At 64.4% G+C, this 20,052-nt stretch overlaps 2 protein-coding genes across 4 annotated transcripts; both read right to left on the bottom strand.

Moving 5' to 3' along the window:
• Positions 1-19: 19 nt before the first annotated feature.
• Positions 20-17,123, bottom strand: LOC135288726 (patatin-like phospholipase domain-containing protein 6). Of its 3 annotated transcripts, XM_064402121.1 has the most exons (37): positions 17,038-17,123; positions 15,442-15,504; positions 15,160-15,210; positions 14,609-14,684; positions 14,410-14,492; positions 14,229-14,329; positions 13,671-13,823; positions 12,757-12,916; positions 12,062-12,142; positions 11,597-11,725; positions 11,434-11,514; positions 11,224-11,332; positions 11,050-11,136; positions 10,869-10,966; positions 10,253-10,465; positions 9,921-9,998; positions 9,607-9,812; positions 8,974-9,105; positions 8,777-8,900; positions 8,588-8,701; positions 8,172-8,247; positions 7,946-8,086; positions 7,482-7,545; positions 7,245-7,413; positions 6,744-6,926; positions 6,536-6,654; positions 6,126-6,282; positions 5,706-5,822; positions 5,557-5,626; positions 4,864-4,980; positions 4,459-4,575; positions 2,992-3,140; positions 2,141-2,293; positions 1,701-1,817; positions 1,149-1,245; positions 862-953; positions 20-493 (listed from the first exon to the last, which is right to left on the bottom strand). In XM_064402121.1, exons 2-37 carry the CDS (start codon positions 15,472-15,474, stop codon positions 74-76), a joined length of 4,467 nt encoding a protein of 1,488 aa, XP_064258191.1. In that variant the 5' UTR covers positions 15,475-15,504; positions 17,038-17,123; the 3' UTR covers positions 20-73. The 3 variants fall into 3 exon arrangements, with proteins under 3 accessions (XP_064258191.1, XP_064258193.1, XP_064258192.1); XM_064402123.1 differs by lacking the exon at positions 4,459-4,575 and having other exon boundaries at positions 21-493; XM_064402122.1 differs by lacking the exon at positions 4,864-4,980 and having other exon boundaries at positions 24-493.
• A 1,841-nt stretch (positions 17,124-18,964) lies between these two features.
• On the bottom strand, positions 18,965-19,828 carry LOC135288729 (sphingosine 1-phosphate receptor 2-like). Its single transcript, XM_064402125.1, is given in 4 exon segments — positions 18,965-19,075; positions 19,077-19,289; positions 19,291-19,464; positions 19,466-19,828. Coding segments are annotated over 4 exon segments (846 nt in total). The 5' UTR covers positions 19,814-19,828.
• Positions 19,829-20,052: the final 224 nt, after the last annotated feature.

Below are 20,052 nucleotides of genomic sequence, written 5' to 3'. Positions count from 1 at the left end.
CCAATAATTAATCAATAATTAACCGATAATTAACCAATTCCCATCCAGCCGGCCTGGATTTCCGTAAGAACCGTTAAAAAACAAAACCAAAAAAAAAAGAAAAAAAAAAAAAAGAAAATTTACAGCAGCGCCCCCCCGTGGCCGGCCGGGGGGGTGGGACAGTGCAACAGTGCCGGGGGACATTGGGGACATTTGGGGGGACATTGGGGACACCGAGGGGACATCGGGGTCCCCCAGCCTCACCCCGGGCAGGGGGGGACACGGGGGGACATTGGGGGTCCTGAGCCCCGTGGGAAAGTGCCAGAACGGGGGGGGGGGGGGGGGGCGGGGCAGGGACCCCCAGGGTGGGGGAGGGGACGTTGGGGACCCCCGGGGCGCGGGGGGGGGAGGGGCGGTGCCTCCGGGGTCCCTCAGAATCCGTCGGGGTCCGCGGGGGGGGGGTGGGGGGGGTCCCGGCCGTGCTGGGGCGGTGCCGAAGGGACTTCTCCTCCTCCTGGGGGGACAGCGGGGACACGTTGGGGACAGTGGGGACACAATGGCTACATTGAGGACACACAGAGGACAGCAGGAAGACGTTGGGGACACACTGGGGACATTTTCTGGACACTGGCGTGGGGACAGCACAGGACACACACCCTGTGGGATCCAGGCTGTCCCCAAGGCCACCAGACCCCCTTGGGACCCCAAAAACCCCAAAAGCACCAAACCCCATTTTTGGAGTCCTCGTGGTGCCACCCCCCACCCCCTTTTTGGGGTGTCCCCCCCCCCCCCCGGGTTTTGGGGTCCCCCCTGTTCTCTGGAGTCTCCCTGGGTTTTGGGGTCCCCCCGGGTTTTGGGGTCCCCAGTTTTGGGGTCACTCACAGCCTCGGGGCTGCCCCACTCGGCCGCGTCCTCCTCGCCCCGCAGCGACTCCGGGCCCTCGTCCTCGTACTCGGTCAGGTAATCGGACTCCTCTGGGGAGGGGGCGTGGGGTGAGCCCCCAGACCCAAATCCCTGCCCCAAACCCCAAATGCCAGCCCCCAGACCCAAATCCCAGCCCCAAACTGTAGCCCCCAAGCCTCAGATCTCCACCCCCAGCCCCAGATCTGCCACTCCAGGGTGTCCCTGCCCATGTCCCCTCCCTGTCCCCTCCCTGTCCCCGCTGTCACCGTCGCCGTAGCCGTCGGACAGGTAGGGCTGGGCGGGCTCGATGCGCGACACGATCTCAGCCAGGTCCGTGAACCCGGCACTGGGACAGGTGAGCACCTGGGGGGACAGCACAGGGACAGGTGAGGGGACAGGGGACAGGTGAGCACCCAAGGGGACAGGGGAGGGGACAGGTGAGCACCTGAGGGGACAAGGGAGGGGACAGGGGACAGGTGAGCACCCGAGGGGACAGGGGAGGGGACAGGTGAGCACCTCAGGGGACACCTGAGCACCTGCAGGGGACAGAGGGGGCAGGAGTGGCACACGGAAGGGACCAGTGGGGCAGGGGACAAAGGGAGGGACAGGACAGGGAGCAGGGGGACACAGGATGACAGGAACAGGGTGGCACGAACAGGAAGGTCACCCAAGAGGTGACACCCCTCACAGGACAGTGACAAGGCTGGGGAGGCCCCTCCCAGGGTGGCCCAGGGCAGGTCCCCAGTGAGCCACCACCCTCCATGTCCTGCCGTGTCCCTGCCGTGTCCCCGAGTGTCCCCAAGTGTCCCCAGGCTCACGTCCATGCGTTTGCTCTCGTAGAAGTCGGCCGAGCGCCGGTCCTTCACCATCTTCTCGATGACGTCCCCGCGGCTCCAGCCCTCAAACACCACCTTGCCGTGCTGGTAGCCAACGTCCTGCCGGGCAGGGGACAGGGGAGAGGGGACAGTGGGCAGGGGACAGTGGGCAGGAGACAGTGGCCTGGACACCCCCGGGATGGCCCAGGACACCCCAGTGATGACCGGGGCACCCAAGTGACGGTCAAGAACCAAGAACGTTCAACGGATGGTCAAGGACATCCAGTGATGGCTGGAGAATCCCAACAATGACCAAAGAACCCCAAAAATTACCAAAGAACCCCGACGATGGCCAAAGAACCCCAACAATGACCGAAGAACCCCAACCCACGTCTGCAGCCCCCCAGCCCAACGCCCCCGAGCCACCCCCAGCCCCGACTCACGTAGATCTCATCAAACTTGCCGAAGTCCATGGTCTTGAAGCGGTCGATGGGCGGCCGGATGTACTCGCAGTAGGAGCTGGACTTGACCACCTCGAGCTGCCGCACGCAGGACACGTAGGCCAGGCGCGACTGGATCTCCGCCATGTCCGGCACCTGCCGGGACACAACACTTGGGACGCGCCCAGCACCTCGTCATCCTCATCATCATCGTTGTCATTGTCGTCGTCATCATTGTCGTCATCATCATGATTGTCATCCTCATGATCGTCATCATCATCATTGTTGTTATTGTCGTTATCATTATTGCCATCGTTATTGTTGTCATCATTGCCATTGTCATTGTCATCATCAGTATCATCGTTGTCATTGTCATCATTGACATCATCACGATTGTCATCCTCATCATTGTAATGGTCGTCATTGTCATCGTCATTATCATTGTCATCGTTATCGTCATCATTGTCATTGTCGTCATCATCATCAATATCATCATTGTCATTATCATCATTGACATCATCATGATTGTCATAATCATTGTCATTGTCATCGTCATCATCGTCATTGTCATCATCATCGTTGTCATTGTCATTATTATCATTATTGTCACCGTCATCATCATTGTTGTCATCGTCATCATATTGTCATCATGATTATCATCATCATCGTCATTGTCACCATCATGATTGTCATCATCATCATCGTCATCATCGTCATCATCACCCCTTGATGTCCCCCAGGACCTTCTCCATCCTCCTCCACCCAGAGCCATCTCCACCAGCTTGGCCTCGTCCCCTGGTGTCCCCTGGTGCCACCTCCCGCTGTCCCCCGCCGGGGCCACCCCACGCTCTCACCTTGACCTTCTCGGCCCAGGGGTTGAGGCGCTTCCAGAGGAGCCACCAGCCCGACAGGGAGTCGCCGTAGTTGCAGAGGTCGGTCTCGTCCTGGCTGCCCACGTCAATGGCGATCACCGTCTTGGCGCCCATGTTGCGCGCGATGTCGGCTGCAGGGACGGACAGACAGACGGACGGCGGGCGGTCAGCGGCGTCAGGGGGCACCAGGGGAGGGGTGGAGGGTGGAGGTCTCCCCCAGGAGGGGACATGGGAAGGGGGGGTGGCATCAGGGGACACCAGGGGACAAGCTGGCAGAGATAGCTCGGTGGGGGAGGAGGATGGAGAAGGTCCTGGGGGACATCAAGGGATGATGATGATGATGGAGGAAGGTGGCTTCAGACCCAAGGAGGCCAAAGTTATCACCCAACATGGTGGTGATGAAGCTGCAGGATGGAGGAAGGTCCCCAGCAGGTGGAGGGGTCAAGAGTGACCTCCCAAGGCCACCAGAGGTGACACAGAATGGCCGAAAGAGGCCTGGAGGAGCCTGGAGAGGACATCAAGAGATGGAGGGAGGTGGAGGAGGATGGAGAGGACACCTGGAGGTGGGAACGTCCAGAGATGGACGGTGACAGGTAAAGGTGGCCCAGGAGGTCACCGAGGACACCCAGGGACGGCGCAGGATGGAGACCGAGGCAGGTGAAGGATGGAAACCACCCGGGAAAGGACACCAGCACCAGGAGGTGACAGCAGGAGGTGACACCGGGTGGAGCTGCCCCAAGAGGCTGACCAGCATTGAAGACATCAAGAGATGATGGAAGAGGGATGGAAGATGGATCCTGCACATGAAGAAACCTGGAATGTTCTGGAAAAACTGCCTGGCATGGAAAAAACGCCAGGAGAAGGTGGAAGGTGGATGGGTCCTGACCATGAAAATCCACGGAATGTTCTGGAAAAACCACCCAACATGGAAAAGGCATCAAGAGGCAATGAAAGATGGATGCTGCACATGGAATACCATGGAATGTTCTGGAAAACCACCCAGCATGGAAAAACCACCAGGAGAAGATGGAAGACGGATGGATCCCGACCATGAAAACCCATGGAACGTTCTGGAAAGCTGCCTGGCATGGAAAAACCACCAGGAGAAGATGGAAGACGGATGGATCCTGTCTATGAAAACCCATGGAACCTTCTGGAAAGCTGCCCAGAATGGAAAAACCACCAGGAGAAGATGGAAGACAGAAGTCCCCACGACCATAAAAACCCACAGAACGTTCTGGAAAAACCACCCAACGCAGGAAAAAAACCCTGCCAGAAAACAGCCAGCCATCCCTTGCTCATCAACGCCACCGAGACGCCGCCAAACCAAGCGAGAGGCGTCCCCGCTCCTCCCTGGCTGTGTCCGTCCGTCCGTCTGTCCGTCCGTGCGCCGGCTGAGCCCCCGCCCCGCGCCCGCGGTGCCGCCGGTGCCGCAGCGGCCGCACTTGCCTGGCAGGTTGTTGATGTACCCCCCGTCCATCAGGAGGTTTCCGTCCTTGGGGTCGCAGAGCGGGGGCAGGTACCCCGAGAGGGTCATGCTGGCGCGCACGTAGCGCCAGAGCGAGCCTGCGCCGGCCGAACCGGGAACGGCACCGGGACCGGGAAACCGGGAACGGAACCGGGAAACGCCGTCAGCGCCGGCGCCGCCCCGGCACCCGCCCTCGCCGCTTGCCCTGCCCGCGCCGGGATGCGTCTGCGCCCCACGGGTCGGCCCCGTGGCGGGCAGAGGAACCCCGGCGCACCCTGACCGGTGGTGTGGACGCTCTGGACGTGGTTTTGGGGTGGTTTTTGGGGGGGTTTTTTGGTGTTTTGTGGGTTTTTTTGGGGGGTGGCCCCGGCGAGCGAGGTGCTGACCTGGGACATTGTTAACATAGCAGCCGTCCACCAGCCAGTGGCTGTCCTTGGGGTCGCAGAGCGGAGGCAGGTAGGGGGTATAGGAGGCACTGGCTCGGACGTAGCGCCAGAGGCTGCCTGGGGACGGAGAGGACACGGTCACGGCCACCGGGGACCGCGGGGGTGACCGGGGGGACAGAGGGACAGGGGGACGTTGGCAGCCAGCAGTGTGGGCAGGGGGCTGGGTTAGAGGGGTCAGCGGGGATTAGTGGGCGTTAGAGGCCAGCAGAGGGGACGGGCAGCGGGGTGGCCGTGGACGGCTCAATGTCCCAGGTGAGCTCCAGCAGCGGGTGAGGACGAGGGGCAGCCACCACAATGGTCCCACCACCACCACCACGGCCCCACCACCACCATGATGTCCCCACCACCACGTCTCCAACACCACCGTGACGTCCCCACCACCACCAGGAGGACCCCACCGCCTCCATGTCCCCACTGTCACCGCCGTGTCCCCACCCAGCACTGCCACCGTGTCCCCATGCTGCACAGGGGGTTACTGGGGTTAGTGGTCAGCAGCGGTGTTAGCGCCTCGTGCAGCCCCAGCTGTCCCCTCCCCGCCCTGCTGATGTCCCCAAGGGGGGAGACAGCAGCTCCTGGGGGCTCAGGATGCCACCCCTGCCCCTTGTCCCCACCGTGTCCCCAGGGAGCTCTCACCGTCCGTGTGCACCCGCATGGCCGAGGCCGTGATGTCCGTGGTGACGTTGAAGTAGGGCAGCCACAGGTCCTGCGGGGACGGCACGGGCTGGGTGACACCGTGGGGACATCGGGGAGGGGTCCGGGGGGGACATCTGAGGGGGACACACCTCGATCTGTTTGTCCTGGAAGACTCGGTTGATGCTGGCGTTGAAGGCCGAGCCCGAGAACATGGAGGTGATGGGGTAGGTGAGGTCCAGCACGGTCTCAAAAACGGAATTCATGCACTGGGGAGGAGGAGGAGGAGGAGGAAGAAAAACAGAAAGAGAAAAGGAGCGGGAAAGAAATTAAGAAAGAGGAGGAAAAGGGAGAAGAGAAGAAGATAGAGCAGGAAAAGAGAACAAAGAAGAAGGAGGAGAAGGAAAGGAGAGGGAAGAAGAGCAAGAGGAAGAAGAACAGGGAGAGGCCAGGTTAGAACCAGCAGGACAGAGCTGGGCACAGGCTGAGGGGGTCCCTAGGGTGGGGATGTCCCTGTCACCCACCCTGGCCGTGTCCCCGTCACCCACCCTGGCCGTGTCCCTGTCACCCACCCTGGCCCACTCGCGTGCCCGCTGCTTGGTGCGCACGGCGCTGCGCTCCTCGGCGTAGAGCGCGCCGATGAAGGCGCCGATGGAGGTGCCCCCCACGAGGTCGATGGGGATCCCCGACTCCTCCATGGCCTTGATGACCCCGATGTGCGAGCAGCCCCTGGCGGGGAGAGTCCAGGGAAAACAGGGATCAGCCCGGGGCTGGGGGCACCCTGGGGGTGGGAGGAGGGCGTGGGGACAGGGGGACACGGGATACAGGGACATGGGGATAGGGGGACAGGGACATGGGGACAGGGACACACAGGCCATGGGAACAGGGGGACATGAGGACATTGGGACACAGGGACACGGGATACAGGGACATGGGGATATGGGGACATGGGACAGGGGGACAAGGCAGGGGCATGTCCCACCTGGCGCCACCGCCGCCCAGCACCAGGGCGATGGTGTTGCCGGTGAGGACGCGCGCCAGGCGCGAGAAGTCGCTGTGCCGGTCGGCGCTCTTCTCAAACACCTTCTCGTACATCTCCCGCTGCGGGGACAGCGCGGGTGACGGTGACAGTGACAGTGACAGCGGCCACCCCCCGCGAGGGGCCGGCTGCCCGGGGAGGGGACGCTCACCAGCTTGGCGGGGCTGCGGCGCGAGAAGACGCGGCGTGGGCAGCGGATGTGCAGGTGGCCCGAGCACCAGCTGCGCATGTTGAGCCACTCGACGGTGCGCGCCGGGCCGGCGCCGTCCTCGCGGTGCAGCAGCACCAGCTGCTTCAGCGCCCGCACCGCCGTGTTCTCCAGCATCTGCTCCAGCTGTGGTGGCACCAGCATGGGGCCGTGTCACCGCCGGAGCGCTGCGACAACCCCAGGGCTGGGATGTGTCCCCGTGTTTTGTGTCCCCGTGTTCCTGTGTCCCACCTCCAGGTCCCTGCCCTCTGTCCAACCTCCCCCAGAGCGGGCTCCTAGTCATTCCCCATGTCCCTGTCCCCCCACGTCCCTGTCCCACCTCGCCCAGGACAGGCTCCTGGTCGCCCCCCATGTCCCTGTCCCTGTCCCTGTCCCCTGTCCCACCTCGCCCAGGGCGGGCTCCTGGTCACTCCCCCATGTCCCTGTCCCTGTCCCCTGTCCCACCTCGCCCAGGGCGGGCTCCTGGTCGCCCAGCCCCACGATGAGCACGCAGTCGGCCTGGCGGATGCAGCGCAGCGTCCAGGGCGTCAGCGTGCAGTCGGTCTGGTAGAGCACGATGCGGTGCAGGTCCTCCTGCTGCGCCAGCCAGCCCGACAGCCGGTACTCCTGGATGCTGCCGGGGCACCGAGCGGTCAGCAGCGGCCTGGGGGCCGTGGCCACGCCGCTGCCCACCGCCCTTACCTCTCCAGAGCCGAGGAGCCCAGGCGGGCGCGGATGATGTCGCTGGTGAGGAGCAGCGTGGGGCCTGCAGAGGTGGGGATGGGGTCATCTCCAGGCCATGGGGCTGTGGTCACCTCCATGCCCAGGTCACCACTATGCTATGGTCACTCTTGTGCTGTGGTCATCGTGCCATGGGGTTGTGGTCATCTCCATGCCATGGTTGCCACCATGCCACGGGGCTGTGGTCACCACCGTGCCACGGTCACTGTCATGCTGTGGTCACCACGCCATCCATGGTCACCACCATGCTGTGGCCACCACGACGTTATGGTCACCATGCCATGGCTGCCACCATGCCACCGTCACCCTCATGGTGCCCACCACAGCCAAGACCACCCTGTGGGGCTGCAACCAGCACCACCCCAGGCCACCAGGATGCCGTGACCCGACGGTCACTGCCACGGTCGGTGTCCCTGGTCACTCACCGATGGCATTGAGCGCGTGCTGCAGCTCCAGCGTGAAGGCCGCCATGGGCACCTCGTCGCACACGGGCAGCACCGCCACCGTCGACAGGTTGCTGGTGGGGTTGATGGGCTCCGAGCTGGAGGCCATGCCCAGGCCAGGCCCTGGGTGGACACAGAGGAGTGGACACACCGCTCTGGTGAGGGCCACCAGCCCCGCAGAGGCCGCCCCGTTGTCCCCAGGTCCTACCTGCAAAGGGCCCGCGGAGCTGCTGGAGGTTCCCCAAGATCTTCTGGCTCAGGAGGTGGATGAGGCGGGTGACCACCTGTGGGGACAAGGACAAGGATGGCCCCAGGACATGGCAGAGACTCATCAACACGCCAGATTCATGTCCTGCAGCAGTTTCTGGGTGCCACCACCACTGCCTGGCCTTGGAGAGCTCTGGTGCCACCACGCCCCACCCATCTAGACCTCAAGTGTCACCAATCCCCACCCCTGAGGACCTCACGTGCCACCACCACCCATCTTTCAAGACCTCAGATGCTACCACCCCTTCCTCCACTCTCCTCCTCCAACAGCTTAATTGAAGTTGGTTTTAATTACAGTCACAGCCACCAGCCAGGCCATGGGGACACGGGGACACCCCAAGGGACGCCCGGGGGTACCTGTGGGTATCGGCGCTTGATGTTGTTGAGGGTCCCCTCAGGCAGCTTGGCCAGCTCCGTGTCCCTCACGGCGTGCACCGTGGTGGCCCGCGGCTGCCGCGTCAGCGCCTCCACCTGCAGGACAAGGCCGTGGAGCCACCCGAGGACGTCTGAGCGCTGTCCCCGAGGCGTCCCCGGGGTGACACTCACCACGCCCACGAGGTCCCCGCGGCCGTACTCGCCCACCAGCTCCTTCTTGCCGCTGCCCTTCTGGATGACCGAGCGCAGCCGCCCGTTGAGCACGATGTAGGTGCAGTCCGACTTGTCCCCCTGCCTGGGGACAGCGCCTGTGGCAGCCCTGGTGGCCCTCCCCGAGCTGGGGTGGACACCTGGGTGTGGCCACTCACCTGTAGAGCGCCCGGCCCGCCTCCACAGCCATCCAGTCGATGGCGAAGTCCATCTGGCGCACGAAGGGCGACATGCGGGCGGCCACGGTGTGGGCCACGCTCAGCACCACGCTGGGCTGCTCCCGCATGATCCTGGGGGAAACAGGGCACCCTGGTGACCCCAAGATGTCCCCCCTGAGGTGGGGAACCCCACAGAGCACCCCAGGGAGGAGGGGATCGTGGTGGCCTCACTCAGGATGTCCCGAAATTCCACCATGGGGCAGGGAATGTTCCCTGGGGAGATGTTCTGGTGGTGGAACCAACCCAAAGAGGTGTGCGACCACCCCAAAGTGATGGAGAACCACCCAAAAGAGATGTGGGACCACCCCAAAGTGATGGGGAACCACCCCAAAGAGATGTGGGACCACCCCAAATGATGGGGAACCACTCTAAAGAGAGGTGTGACCACCCCAAGTGATGGGGAACCACCCCAAGGAGATGTGGGACCACCCCAAAGTGATGGGGAACCATCCCAAAGAGATGTGGGATCCCCGAGGTCACCGCAAAGCAATGGAGATCCACCACGAGATGATGGGGACGCACCCACACCAGGCCCTGGTGGCCCCTCGAGGACACCAAAGGACACGGACTCACTCGTAGAAGTCGGACTTGGAGATCTTGAGGAAGGTGCAGTCACGGTTGGCCTTGATGGTGAAGATGAGGGGCTCCCCGGTGAGCACGGCCAGCTGTCCCACCAGCTCACCAGGCTGCGTCAGGAACAGGCACACGTCCTCCTCCTTGTCGATCATGCGCTGGTACACGTGCAGGCACCCCCAGAGCACGAAGTGCAGGCTCACGTCCTGCCAGAAATGTCCCCTGTCACCTGGCAGGTCCCACCACCACCACCACGGCATGGTGTTCTGGTTCTGGGGTTGTTTCTGCCCCACCACAAAGTCCCCAAAACCCACCTGGTCCCCCTGGCGGGCGATGACCGTGCCACCCTTAGCATGGTGGAGCAGGACGCGGTTGTTGAGGAGAGAAGGGTCCTGGGAAGGAGAACGGGACCATTGTGGGGTCACCACGAGGGGATGGGATGACCAGGAGGCCGTGGAGGCCACCATCAGCAGATGGGAACCCACCACAAAGCGACAGTTGGGGACCACCCTGAAGTCACAGGGACCACCCCAAAGTGATGGGGGACCACCATAAAGGTGACTAAGACCACCACAAAGCCACGAGGGACCACCAGGAACCCATCCTGACCCCACAAAGCCCTGCTGACCCCCCTGGCCGCCCTCACCTCGATCTTCATGAGTTTGATGAGCTCCCGCTTGGCCTCCTCGAAGATGTCGCTGGTCTGGCGGCTCTGGTAGGGCCCAAAGGGACACGGCCCTGCCCCTGTCCCTGTCCCTGTCCCCGAGGCCGTGTCCTCCTCGCAGGAGCTGTAGTGGTAGATCCCCGAGGGCTGCTCCTCCAGCGTCACCGACTTGCGCTCCTTGGGCTCCTGGGACACCTGGGGGGGTTTGGAGGGGATTTGGGTGGGAATTAGGGGGAATTTGGGTGGAGTTTAGGTGGGATTTGGGTGGGAATCAGGGGGAATTTGGGTGGAATTTAGGTGGGATTTGGGGTGAGATTCAGGGTGGGATTTGGGTGGGATTTGGGCAGGATTTGGGGTGGGATTCAGGGTGGGATTTGGGTGGAATTTAGGTGGGATTTGGGGTGAGATTCAGGGTGGGATTTGGGGTGGGATTTGGGGTGGAATTTAGGTGGGATTTGGAAGGGATTTGGGGTGAGATTCAGGATGGGATTTGGGAGGGATTTGGGGTGGATTCAGGGTGGGATTCGGGGTGGGATTTGGGGTGAGATTCAGAACGGGATTTGGGTGGGATTCGGGTGGGATTCAGCACAAACCATACCTGCCCGAAGGCGCCGGTGCTGTCCTCCTGCAGCGACACCGAGATGCGCCCGCGCTCGTAGGCCATGTCGAAATCGGAGCGCGGAGCCTTCTGGATGCCTGGGCGGGGTCACGGGGGTCACCAAACGGGGACAGAGCCACCCCTGGGTGACAGCCGCGCCCCTGGGAGGGCTGGCACCCACCAGAGATGTCCACGGGCATGGAGATGCAGCGGCTCAGCAGCGGCGGCGGCACCGGCGCCTCCAGGCCGGCAGCTTTCATCAGCTCGGCTGCGGGATGAGACCCCCCCCAAAACTGAGCGTGGAGACCCCAGAACTGCTCGGGGTGGGGGTCTCAGGAGCCTCCCGGTGCCTCACCGCTGTCCCGGCCCTCGTCGGTGCTGCCCAGGCCGCGCTTGCCGTGCCGGACGGGGCTGGTGCGGGCGGCGTGGCCGGGCTGCGGGAAGAGCCGCAGCGGCTGCATGTCCTGCAGGTTTGGGGACAGACGGACATCAGAGGGGCTGGGGGGACATCAGAGGCAGCCGAGCCAGCCCAGGACCCCCACCCCGAATTTCAGCCTGTACTCACGTGGCTGAAGAGCTCGTTGGTCAAGCCCAGGTAGTTGTGCAAGGCCAGGAAGGTGACGCGCTGCAGCCGCACCATGATGATCTGTGGGAGGGGGACACGAGGCCACCGTGGGTCCCCTGCCACCCCGAGGGACCTCCCGGGGGTCCCCCGGAGCCCGGCTCACCTGCACCACCCTGACCAGGCTCTCGGGGTACTTCTCAAAGACGGCTGAGAAGGCCTCGACCGGCAGGCGCAGCACCGTGGAGTCCTCGGCCGCGCGGGCGCACACCGTCCGGTACGGCCGCTGGTGGCCCTGGGGACGCCGTGGGGTCAGGGGGCACAGGGGACTGGGGACGGCCATGGGTGGCACTGGGGGTTTGGGTAGTTGGGCTTGGAGTGGCCACGGTGGGGTTTGGAGTGGCCATGGTTGGGCTGGAGGGGTTTGGGCACAGCTGGTGACATTTGGGGACAGTCGTGGTTGGGGTTGGGATGACCGCGGTTGCGTTAGAGGGGTTTAAGGACAGCTTGGGTGGGCTGGGGACAGTCACCCCCTGAGCTTAGGGGGCACTAGGGACATGCCAGCTGGGCGTGGCAGGGTTTGGGGACAGCCCCCGCGGTGTCCCCAAGGCTTTGGGGACATGGCCGGTACCGTGATGACGTCAAGGATGCTGAGCAGGCTGTGCACGCTGTCCCCAGGGAACACCTCCTTCATCACTGTCTCCTTCCCGTCCTGCTGGGACACAGCCCGTGTCCCCCGGTGTCCTCAGGTGTCCCCTGGTGTCACTTGGGTGTCCAAGAGTGTCCCCTGCCTGCTCCCTGAGTGCCCTCTGACGTTCTTGGGGTGTCCTTGGGCTGTCTCCAGGGTGTCCCCAACTGTCTCTGAATGTCCCCAGGTGTCCCCTGGGTGTCCTTGTGTGTCCTTGAATGCCCCTGGAGTGTCCCTGACTGTGTCTGGTGTCCCCCAGGTGTCCTTGGGTGTCTCCAGGAATCCCCTGTGTGTCCCTCGATGTCCCTAGGGTGTCTGCTGGATGTCCTTGAGCGTCCCCATCTCTCCCTGAGTGTCCCCAGACATCCCTGGGTGTCCCCACGTGTCCCCTGGCTGTCCCCAAGATGTCCTTGGCCATCTCCTGGATATCCCTGGCGGGCTGTGGGCTGTCCCCCCGGGCGTCCCCCATGTCCTCAGGTGTCCCCATGTCCCCGGTGTCCCCACATCCCCCGGTGTCCCCATGTCCCCATGTCCCCCAGTGTCCCCATGTCCCCAGGTGTCCCCACATCCCCCGGTGTCCCCATGTCCCCCATGTCCCCACACCCCCCGGTGTCCCCGTGTCCCCGGTGTCCCCGCACCGTCTCGGTGAGCAGCAGCTCCAGCTTGCCCTCCTGCAGGACGTAGATGCTGCTGTCGGGCTGGCCGGGCCGGAACACGTCCTCGCCCTGCTGGCACTGCTGGAACACCATGTGCTTGCACAGCTCCAGGAACAGCGGCTTCTCAAAGTGCCCCAGCACGCTGCGGGGACAGGCGTGTCACCACAGGGACAGCCATGTCGCCACGGGGACAGCAGGGACACGGGGACACCACGGGGACACCATGGGAACAGCCGTGTCACCACAGGGACACAGGGACAGCCATGTCACCATGGGGACAGCAGGGACACGGGGACCTGCCCCACATGCCGTGGAGAGGGGCACGCAGGAGCCCCCTTGCAGAGGTGTCCAAGGGTGGAGTTCGATCCCTGTGGTCCAGTGCTGGCCCCAGGGACGGATCCCGATCCTATAAACGGATCCTGACCCCATAAATGGATGCTGACCCCATAAACGGATCCTGGCCCCATCAATGGATCCTGATCCCATCAATGGATCCCAATCCCATCAATGGATCCCAATGCCATCAATTGATCCCAATCCCATCAATGGATTCTGAGCCCATCGATAGATTCTGAGCCCATAAATGGACCCTAATCCCATAAATGGATCCCGATGCCCAAGGACAGACCCCGATCCCATGGACAATCCTGACCCCACAGACTGACCCCAGCCCCACAGATAGATCTCAACCCCACGGACAGATCCCACAGGCAGATCCCACAGACAGATCCCAACCCCACGGACAGATCCCACAGACAGATCCCAACCCCACAGACAGATCCCACACACAGATCCCACAGACAGACCCCACAGACAGACCCCACGGACAGATCCCACAGACAGATCCCAACCCCACGGACAGATCCCGACCCCGCAGGCCGGGCCGCCCCGCTCACCGCACGTTCTTGAGCATGTAGAGCACCTCGGAGGGCAGGTGCGACGAGGCCACGTCGAACTCGGTCAGGTCGGCCTCCAGCACCGAGGGCGGCGGCTCCTTCAGCTGCAGCGTGGGCGGCTCCTTCTGGATGCGCAGGAAGCTGGCCGAGACCCTGGGACAGCGGGGACACGTGGGGACACGGCGGGGACAGCGTGGGACAGCGTGGGGACAGCCAGGGCACAGCGTGGGGACACAGCGGGGACATGGGAACAGATCCCGACCCCACAGACAGATCCTGACCCCACTGGCAGATCCCAGGGACAGACCCCAAAGACAAATCACGATTCCACAGACAGATCCCAGGGACAGATCCCGACCCCACAGCCAGATCCCAGCCCAAAAGCCAGATCCCGACCCCACAAACAGATCCTGACCCCACAAACAGATCTCAATTCCACAGCCAGATCCCAGGGACAGATCCCCACCCCACAGCCAGATCCCGACCCCACAAACAGATCCCAACCCCACAAACAGATCCCGACCCCACAGCCGGACCCCGGCCCCGCTGCCCGCTCACTTCTTGGCGATGCTGAGCACCTTGAGCTTCTTGCGGCTGCGGGGCCGCGCGGCGCCGCTGGCCGTGCTGACGTCCACCAGCGACGAGGTGGACTGGGACACCTGGCAGGGCGGGGGGGACACGGAGGGTGTCACCCGCTGCGGCCGCCCGGGGCCACCCCCGCTGCCACCCCGAGGGTCACCTTACGCATGATCTTGCGGCTGTAGAACAGGACCTTGTCCCGCTTGCGGAAGCGGTAGCGCGGCGGCTCCTGCGCGGGGACCTCTGGGGACACCGAGGGGACACGGAGGGGACAGCGTGAGGGGACAGCGTGAGGGGACAGCGTGAGGGGACAGCGCTGTCGCCCCCGTCCCCAGCGCCAGCCCGGGGGTGGCACTCACTCTTGAGGCGCAGCCACCAGCCCAGCGCGGCGGCGGCCATGGCGACCACGGCGAGGCCCAGGATGGTCCCCAGCACCTGCGGAGGGACAAGGGTGTCCCCAGCTTGTCCCCACCCTGTCCCCGGGGTCCCCCAGGGCATGGGGACAAGCACAGGGGGTGACGGATGGCGCTGCCAGGGTGGGAGGGGCGTGGCTGTGTTGGGGACAGGGACACGTCCCCAGGGGACAAAGGTGTGTCCCTTCAGGGCATGCTGAGCAGCAATGGGGACATGGGGACATGGGGACGTGGGGACATTGGGACATGGGGACATTGGGACACTAAGGTATGGGGACATTACCGGGAACATGGGGACACTGTCCCTGGGGACATGGGGACAATGAGGACATAGGGATACTGGGGACACGGGGGACATGGGGACACTGTCCCCGGGGACACAGGGACACTGGGGACATGGGGACAGTGGGATACTGGGGACAGAGGGGACATGGGGACAGTGGGATACTGGGGACACAGGGACACAAGGGACACGGGGACAGCAGTGCCACCCTCACCGGGAGCCGCTCCCTGCTGAAGACGGCCAGCAGCCCCCTCAGCGCCGAGCCCTGCGGGGACAAGGGACAGCTGAGCCCTGTGTCCCCAGCCCTGGGGACACCAGGGTGACAGGGACAGGGACAAGGGACAGCTGAGCCCTGTGTCACCAGCCCTGGGGACACCGGGGTGACAGGGACAGGGACAAGGGACAGCTGAGCCCTGTGTCACCAGCCCTGGGGACACCAGGGTGACAGGGACAGGGACAGCCCTAGGGACACGGGGGTGACAGGGACGTGTCCCACCTCGGCCTGCTGCTGCGACTCGCTCTGCCCCATGGCCGGGGGGGGCTGTGGCCGTCCAGAATCCTGCCAGAAACCGGGGGAAACGGGAAAAATGGGAAAAATGGGGAAAATGAGGAAAAATGGGGAAAATGGGGAAAAATGGGGAAAAATGGGGAAAATGGGGAAAATGGGAAAAATGGGGGAAAATGGGAAAAATGGGAAATGGGGAAAAACAGGGGAAAATGGGAAAAATGGGAAAAATGGGGGGAAATGGGAAAAACGGGAAAACGGGGGAAACAGGAAAAAATGGGCGAAAATGGGGAAAAATGGGGATAACGGGGAATGGGAAAAACAGGGAAAAATGGGAAAAATGGGGGAAATGGGGAAAATGGGGAAAAACGGGAAAAAGGGGGGAAAATTGGAAAAAATGGGGGAAACGGGGAAAAGCAGCAGTCAGTGCCACGCGGTGGCACCGAGGGACGCGCGGTGACAAGCGGGTGACACCCAGGTGCCACCTCCCAGCAAGGGCACCCCGGGTGTCCCCTGAGCACTCGATGGCCCGAGGGGACGGGGGTGTCCCCTCCCTTGGGGACAGGAGCCGTCCCCTCGTGCCAGCAGCAGCCGCCGTGCCAGGGCCACCGGGCCATGTCACCCGTGCCTGTTGTCACCCCGTCAGTGCCACCGCCCCGCTGTGTCCCCGCTGTCACCCTGCCACCCCCCCCCCGTGTCCCCCTGTCCTCCCCAAGGACACCCCGGGGAGGGGACAGCGGCACCCAGGCTGGCACGTGGCACCCCCCCCATGCCACCGGGGCCTGGTGACACCCCCGGGGCCCCTCGGGGTGACAACTGCCCCCCCAATGTCCCCAACAGCCCCCCCAGATTGCCCCCACTTAGGTTTTATTGCCCACCCCAAACTTTACTGCCCCCTTCCCCATTCTGACCCCAAATTGCCCCCTCAGGCATAATGCCCCCCCTTATCTTTATTGCCCCCCTTACCTTTATTGCCCTCCTTCTCTTTACTGCCCCCCTTACCTTTATTGTCCCTCCTTATCTTTATTTCCCCCATTTTTACTACCCTATTTTTATTTCCCCCTCTTATCTTCACTACCCCCCAACTTTATTACCCCCCTTTATCTTTTTTGCCCCCCAGGCCCGTTATTCCCCCCACAACCGTTATTGCCCCCCCCGGGGCCGTTATTACCCCCACCACGACTTCATTTCCCCCCTCACATCTTAATTACCCCCTCACAAATCACCCCCCACCCCAGGCCCTTACTGCCCCCCCCCCCCGGGGGGCCGTTATTACCCTCTCATTAATTACTTACCCGCTCCATCTTAATTGGCCGCCCATCAATTGCCCCCTCCCGGGCCGTTACTGCCCCTCCCGGCCCGTTATTGCCCCCCTAAAGCCGTTATTGCCCCCCCCAGGGCCGTTATTGCCCCCCCAGGCCCCGTTGCCCCCCTCAGGCCCCGTTGCCCCCCCCCCCCCCCCGCCCTCAGACCCGCCCCCCCCCCCCCCCCAAACCTTCACTCTCCCCCCGGTAAAGCCCCCCCGGGCCCCTCCCCAAAGCGGTAAAGCCCCCCGGACCCCCCCGGGACCCCCCGGCCCCCCCTCACCGGCCGCCGGTCTCGCCCCGCTCCGGCCCTGGCGGCGGCCGCGGCCCCCGCGCGGTCATGGCCCCTTTAAGGCCGCCCCGCCTCCCGCGTTACGTCATTGAGCAGAGCCGAAGACGTCGCGGCCGCGCCGCCATGTTGGGAAGGTCGAACCGCGGGGAATCAGCGCGGCCGGGCGCCATGTGGGGTGTGGCGCGAGGGGCGTGACGTCACTCAGCGCGACAGCGCGGGCGCGCGGGGCCGTGAGGGGATCGCCCCGGCGCCATCTTGGGGGTGGCGGGGCTGGAGGGAGGCGACACCCCAAAAATGGGGAGGGGACACTCCCAAGGGGGGACACCCCAAAAAGATGGGGAGGGGGACACTGGGGGACACCCCAGATTTGAGAGGCGGCCACACCTCGGTGGGAATCGCGGCGGGATGGAGGGGGACGGCCCTGCCCGGCTGCGGCCACCCCGGGGTGGCACCTGCACCTGGCCACCTTGTCCCGAGGGCGGGGACAGCCGCTGTCGCCCTCTGGCCACCGCGGGGGTGACAGCCAGTGTCACCTCTGGCCACCGCGGGGTGACAGCCAGTGTCACTTTTGCCGGGCCGTGGCCACCCCGGGGTGTCACCCGGTGCCACCCCCGCGGTGCCACCCCCGTGTCCCCCCGGGATATCCCCTGTCCCCAAAGGTCACCCACGGGGGAGGGGGACAGGAAACCAAACCCACCCCCCCCCATTTCCTCTTCCCCCCTCCAGGGAGGAAATGGGGACAAATCGGGGTTTTTGGGGCAGGGGAGGTGACAGAGCGCTGCGCTGGGGACAGGGGAGGGGTCTCCTACTGCCCCCCCCTTGAGCCTGAAACCCCATCTTCCCAAAATTCCCACTGGGAAAAAATCCCCCCCAAACCACCGCCACCAAAACTTGGGAAAACAGCTGGGAAAAAAAAAAAAAATTCGTTTAATACAACGCGGGGAGGATTTTGGGGCAAATCCCGGGGGTTTCGGGGGCGATCCCGGCGGGTCCGGCCGCTCTGGGAGGAGCCCCCGGCCCCTCGCGCCAGCGCGGGGGGAGAGCCCGGAGGGTGGGGGTCCCCAGAGCCCCCCGAGGTTATCCCGGGTTTATCCCCGGTTTATCCCGGGTTTGTCCCGGCGCCGGGAGCCGCCCCACGGGCCGGGAGGGGCCCCGGGACTCGCCCGACAGGTCCGGCCGTGGCCCCGGGGCGCGGGCAGGGCGTGGGAAGGGCCCCGCGCAGTGTCCGGGCACACGGAGCGCCGCGGGGACAACGGGGACAACAACACGGGGACAGCCCCGGCGGGGCCAGGAGCGCGTCCGTACCGGGGAACCGCGGGGGGGAACCGCCCCGCTCGTACCGTGGGGGTGGCCGTGGGGTGTCACCAGGGTGTCCCCAGGGTGGCCATAGGGCCTTGAGGTGTCACCAGGGTGGCCTTGGGGTGCCCTTGGGGCCGTGGGGTGCCCTTGGGATGTCCCTAGGGTGACCATGGGGTGTCACCAGGCTGGCCTTGGGGCGTCCACGAGGCCGTGGGGTGTCCACAGGATGTCCATGGGACGTCCATGAAGCCATGGGGTTGTCCCCAAGGTGGCCTTGGGGCCATGAGGTGGCCTTGGGGGTATCCATGGAGTATCCACAGGGTGGCCTTGGGGCCGTGGGGTGTCCCCAGGGTGGCCCTGGGGTGTCCACAAGGCCGTGGGGTGTCCATGGAGTATCCACAGGGTGGTCTTGAGGCCGTGGGGCTGTCCACAGGACGTCCATGGGGTGTCCCCAGGGTGGCCTTGGGGTATCCACGGGGTGGTCTTGAGGCCATAGGGTGTCCACAGGATGTCCATGGGGTGTCCACGGGCCATCCACACCGTGTCCCCTGACCCCCCACCCGGCCCCCCCTTGCCCACAAAAACCCCCCCCAACCACCCGAGCATCACCCCCAGGCCCTCACACGGAGGTGGTGCACTCGCGGGTCAGTGGCGCCGTGGGCAGCTCGGCCGCGGGGCCGCCGGGCCCCCTGTCCAGCGAGCTGGACGTGCGCAGCGGGACCCCCGCCCGGGCCGGGGGGCTGCGGGCGGCGGCAGCAGAGCACGCGCAGGAACTCGCCGCGCATGTCCTTGCTGCGCAGCATGTAGATCACCGGGTTGGCCGCCGAGTTGAGCGTGGCGAAGGCGAAGAAGTAATTGGCGCTGTAGAGCACCCGGCAGGCGCGCACGGGGCACGAGGCGTCCATCAGGAGGATGATGAAGGCGGGCAGCCAGCAGACGATGAAAGGCGCCCAGCACGATGGTGACGGTCTTGAGCAAGGCCAGAGTCTGCGCCGAGGCGATCTCGGCGTGGCTGGAGCGCACGATGCAGTAGATGCGCGTGTAGAGCCCCACGATGGCCATGAGGATGAGCGTGAAGATGGTGGTGACGAAGAGCACGTAGCGCTTGGAGTAGAGCGGGCAGCACGGTGGAGCAGTCGCCCAGGTCGCTGATGCAGTTCCAGCCCATGATGGGCAGGCTGCCGATGGCGCCGGCGATCACCCAGCAGGCGCCGATCAGCAGCACCATGCGGCAGTTCTTGTCGCTGCTGTACACCTTCACCTTGGTGATGGCCACGTGCCGCTCGATGGCGATGGCCAGCAGGCTGAACACCGAGGCCGCCAGCGTGGCGAAGGCCGTGCCCTCGCGCACGAACCACTGCACGGGCGTCAGGCTGAAGGTGGTGCTGCCCGACAGCAGCGTGTTGACCATGAAGGCCGTGCCGGCCAGCAGGTCCGAGGCGGCCAGGTTGCCGATGAAGATGTACATTGGCCAGGTGCAGGCGCTTTGTTGCGGCAGATGGACACAGCACCAGCAGGTTCTCCAGGACGATGACGCAGCACAGGGACCACGATGAGGACGGAGCCCACCCAGCGCGAGGGCGCCGCGCCCCTCGGCCGTCGCCCCTTGGTGAAGTTGTAGTGCTCGCGGATTCTTGTCGCGGTTGAAGTACTCCTTGTAGATGCTCCCCCATGGTGGGTGACGGGGGGCGGCAGCGACGACGAGGC

Source organism: Passer domesticus, chromosome 34 (genome assembly GCF_036417665.1).
Source record: "Passer domesticus isolate bPasDom1 chromosome 34, bPasDom1.hap1, whole genome shotgun sequence".
Lineage (NCBI taxonomy): Eukaryota > Metazoa > Chordata > Aves > Passeriformes > Passeridae > Passer > Passer domesticus.
Note: the sequence above shows the minus strand (reverse complement) of the source record. Positions and strands in the feature narration are given on the sequence as shown.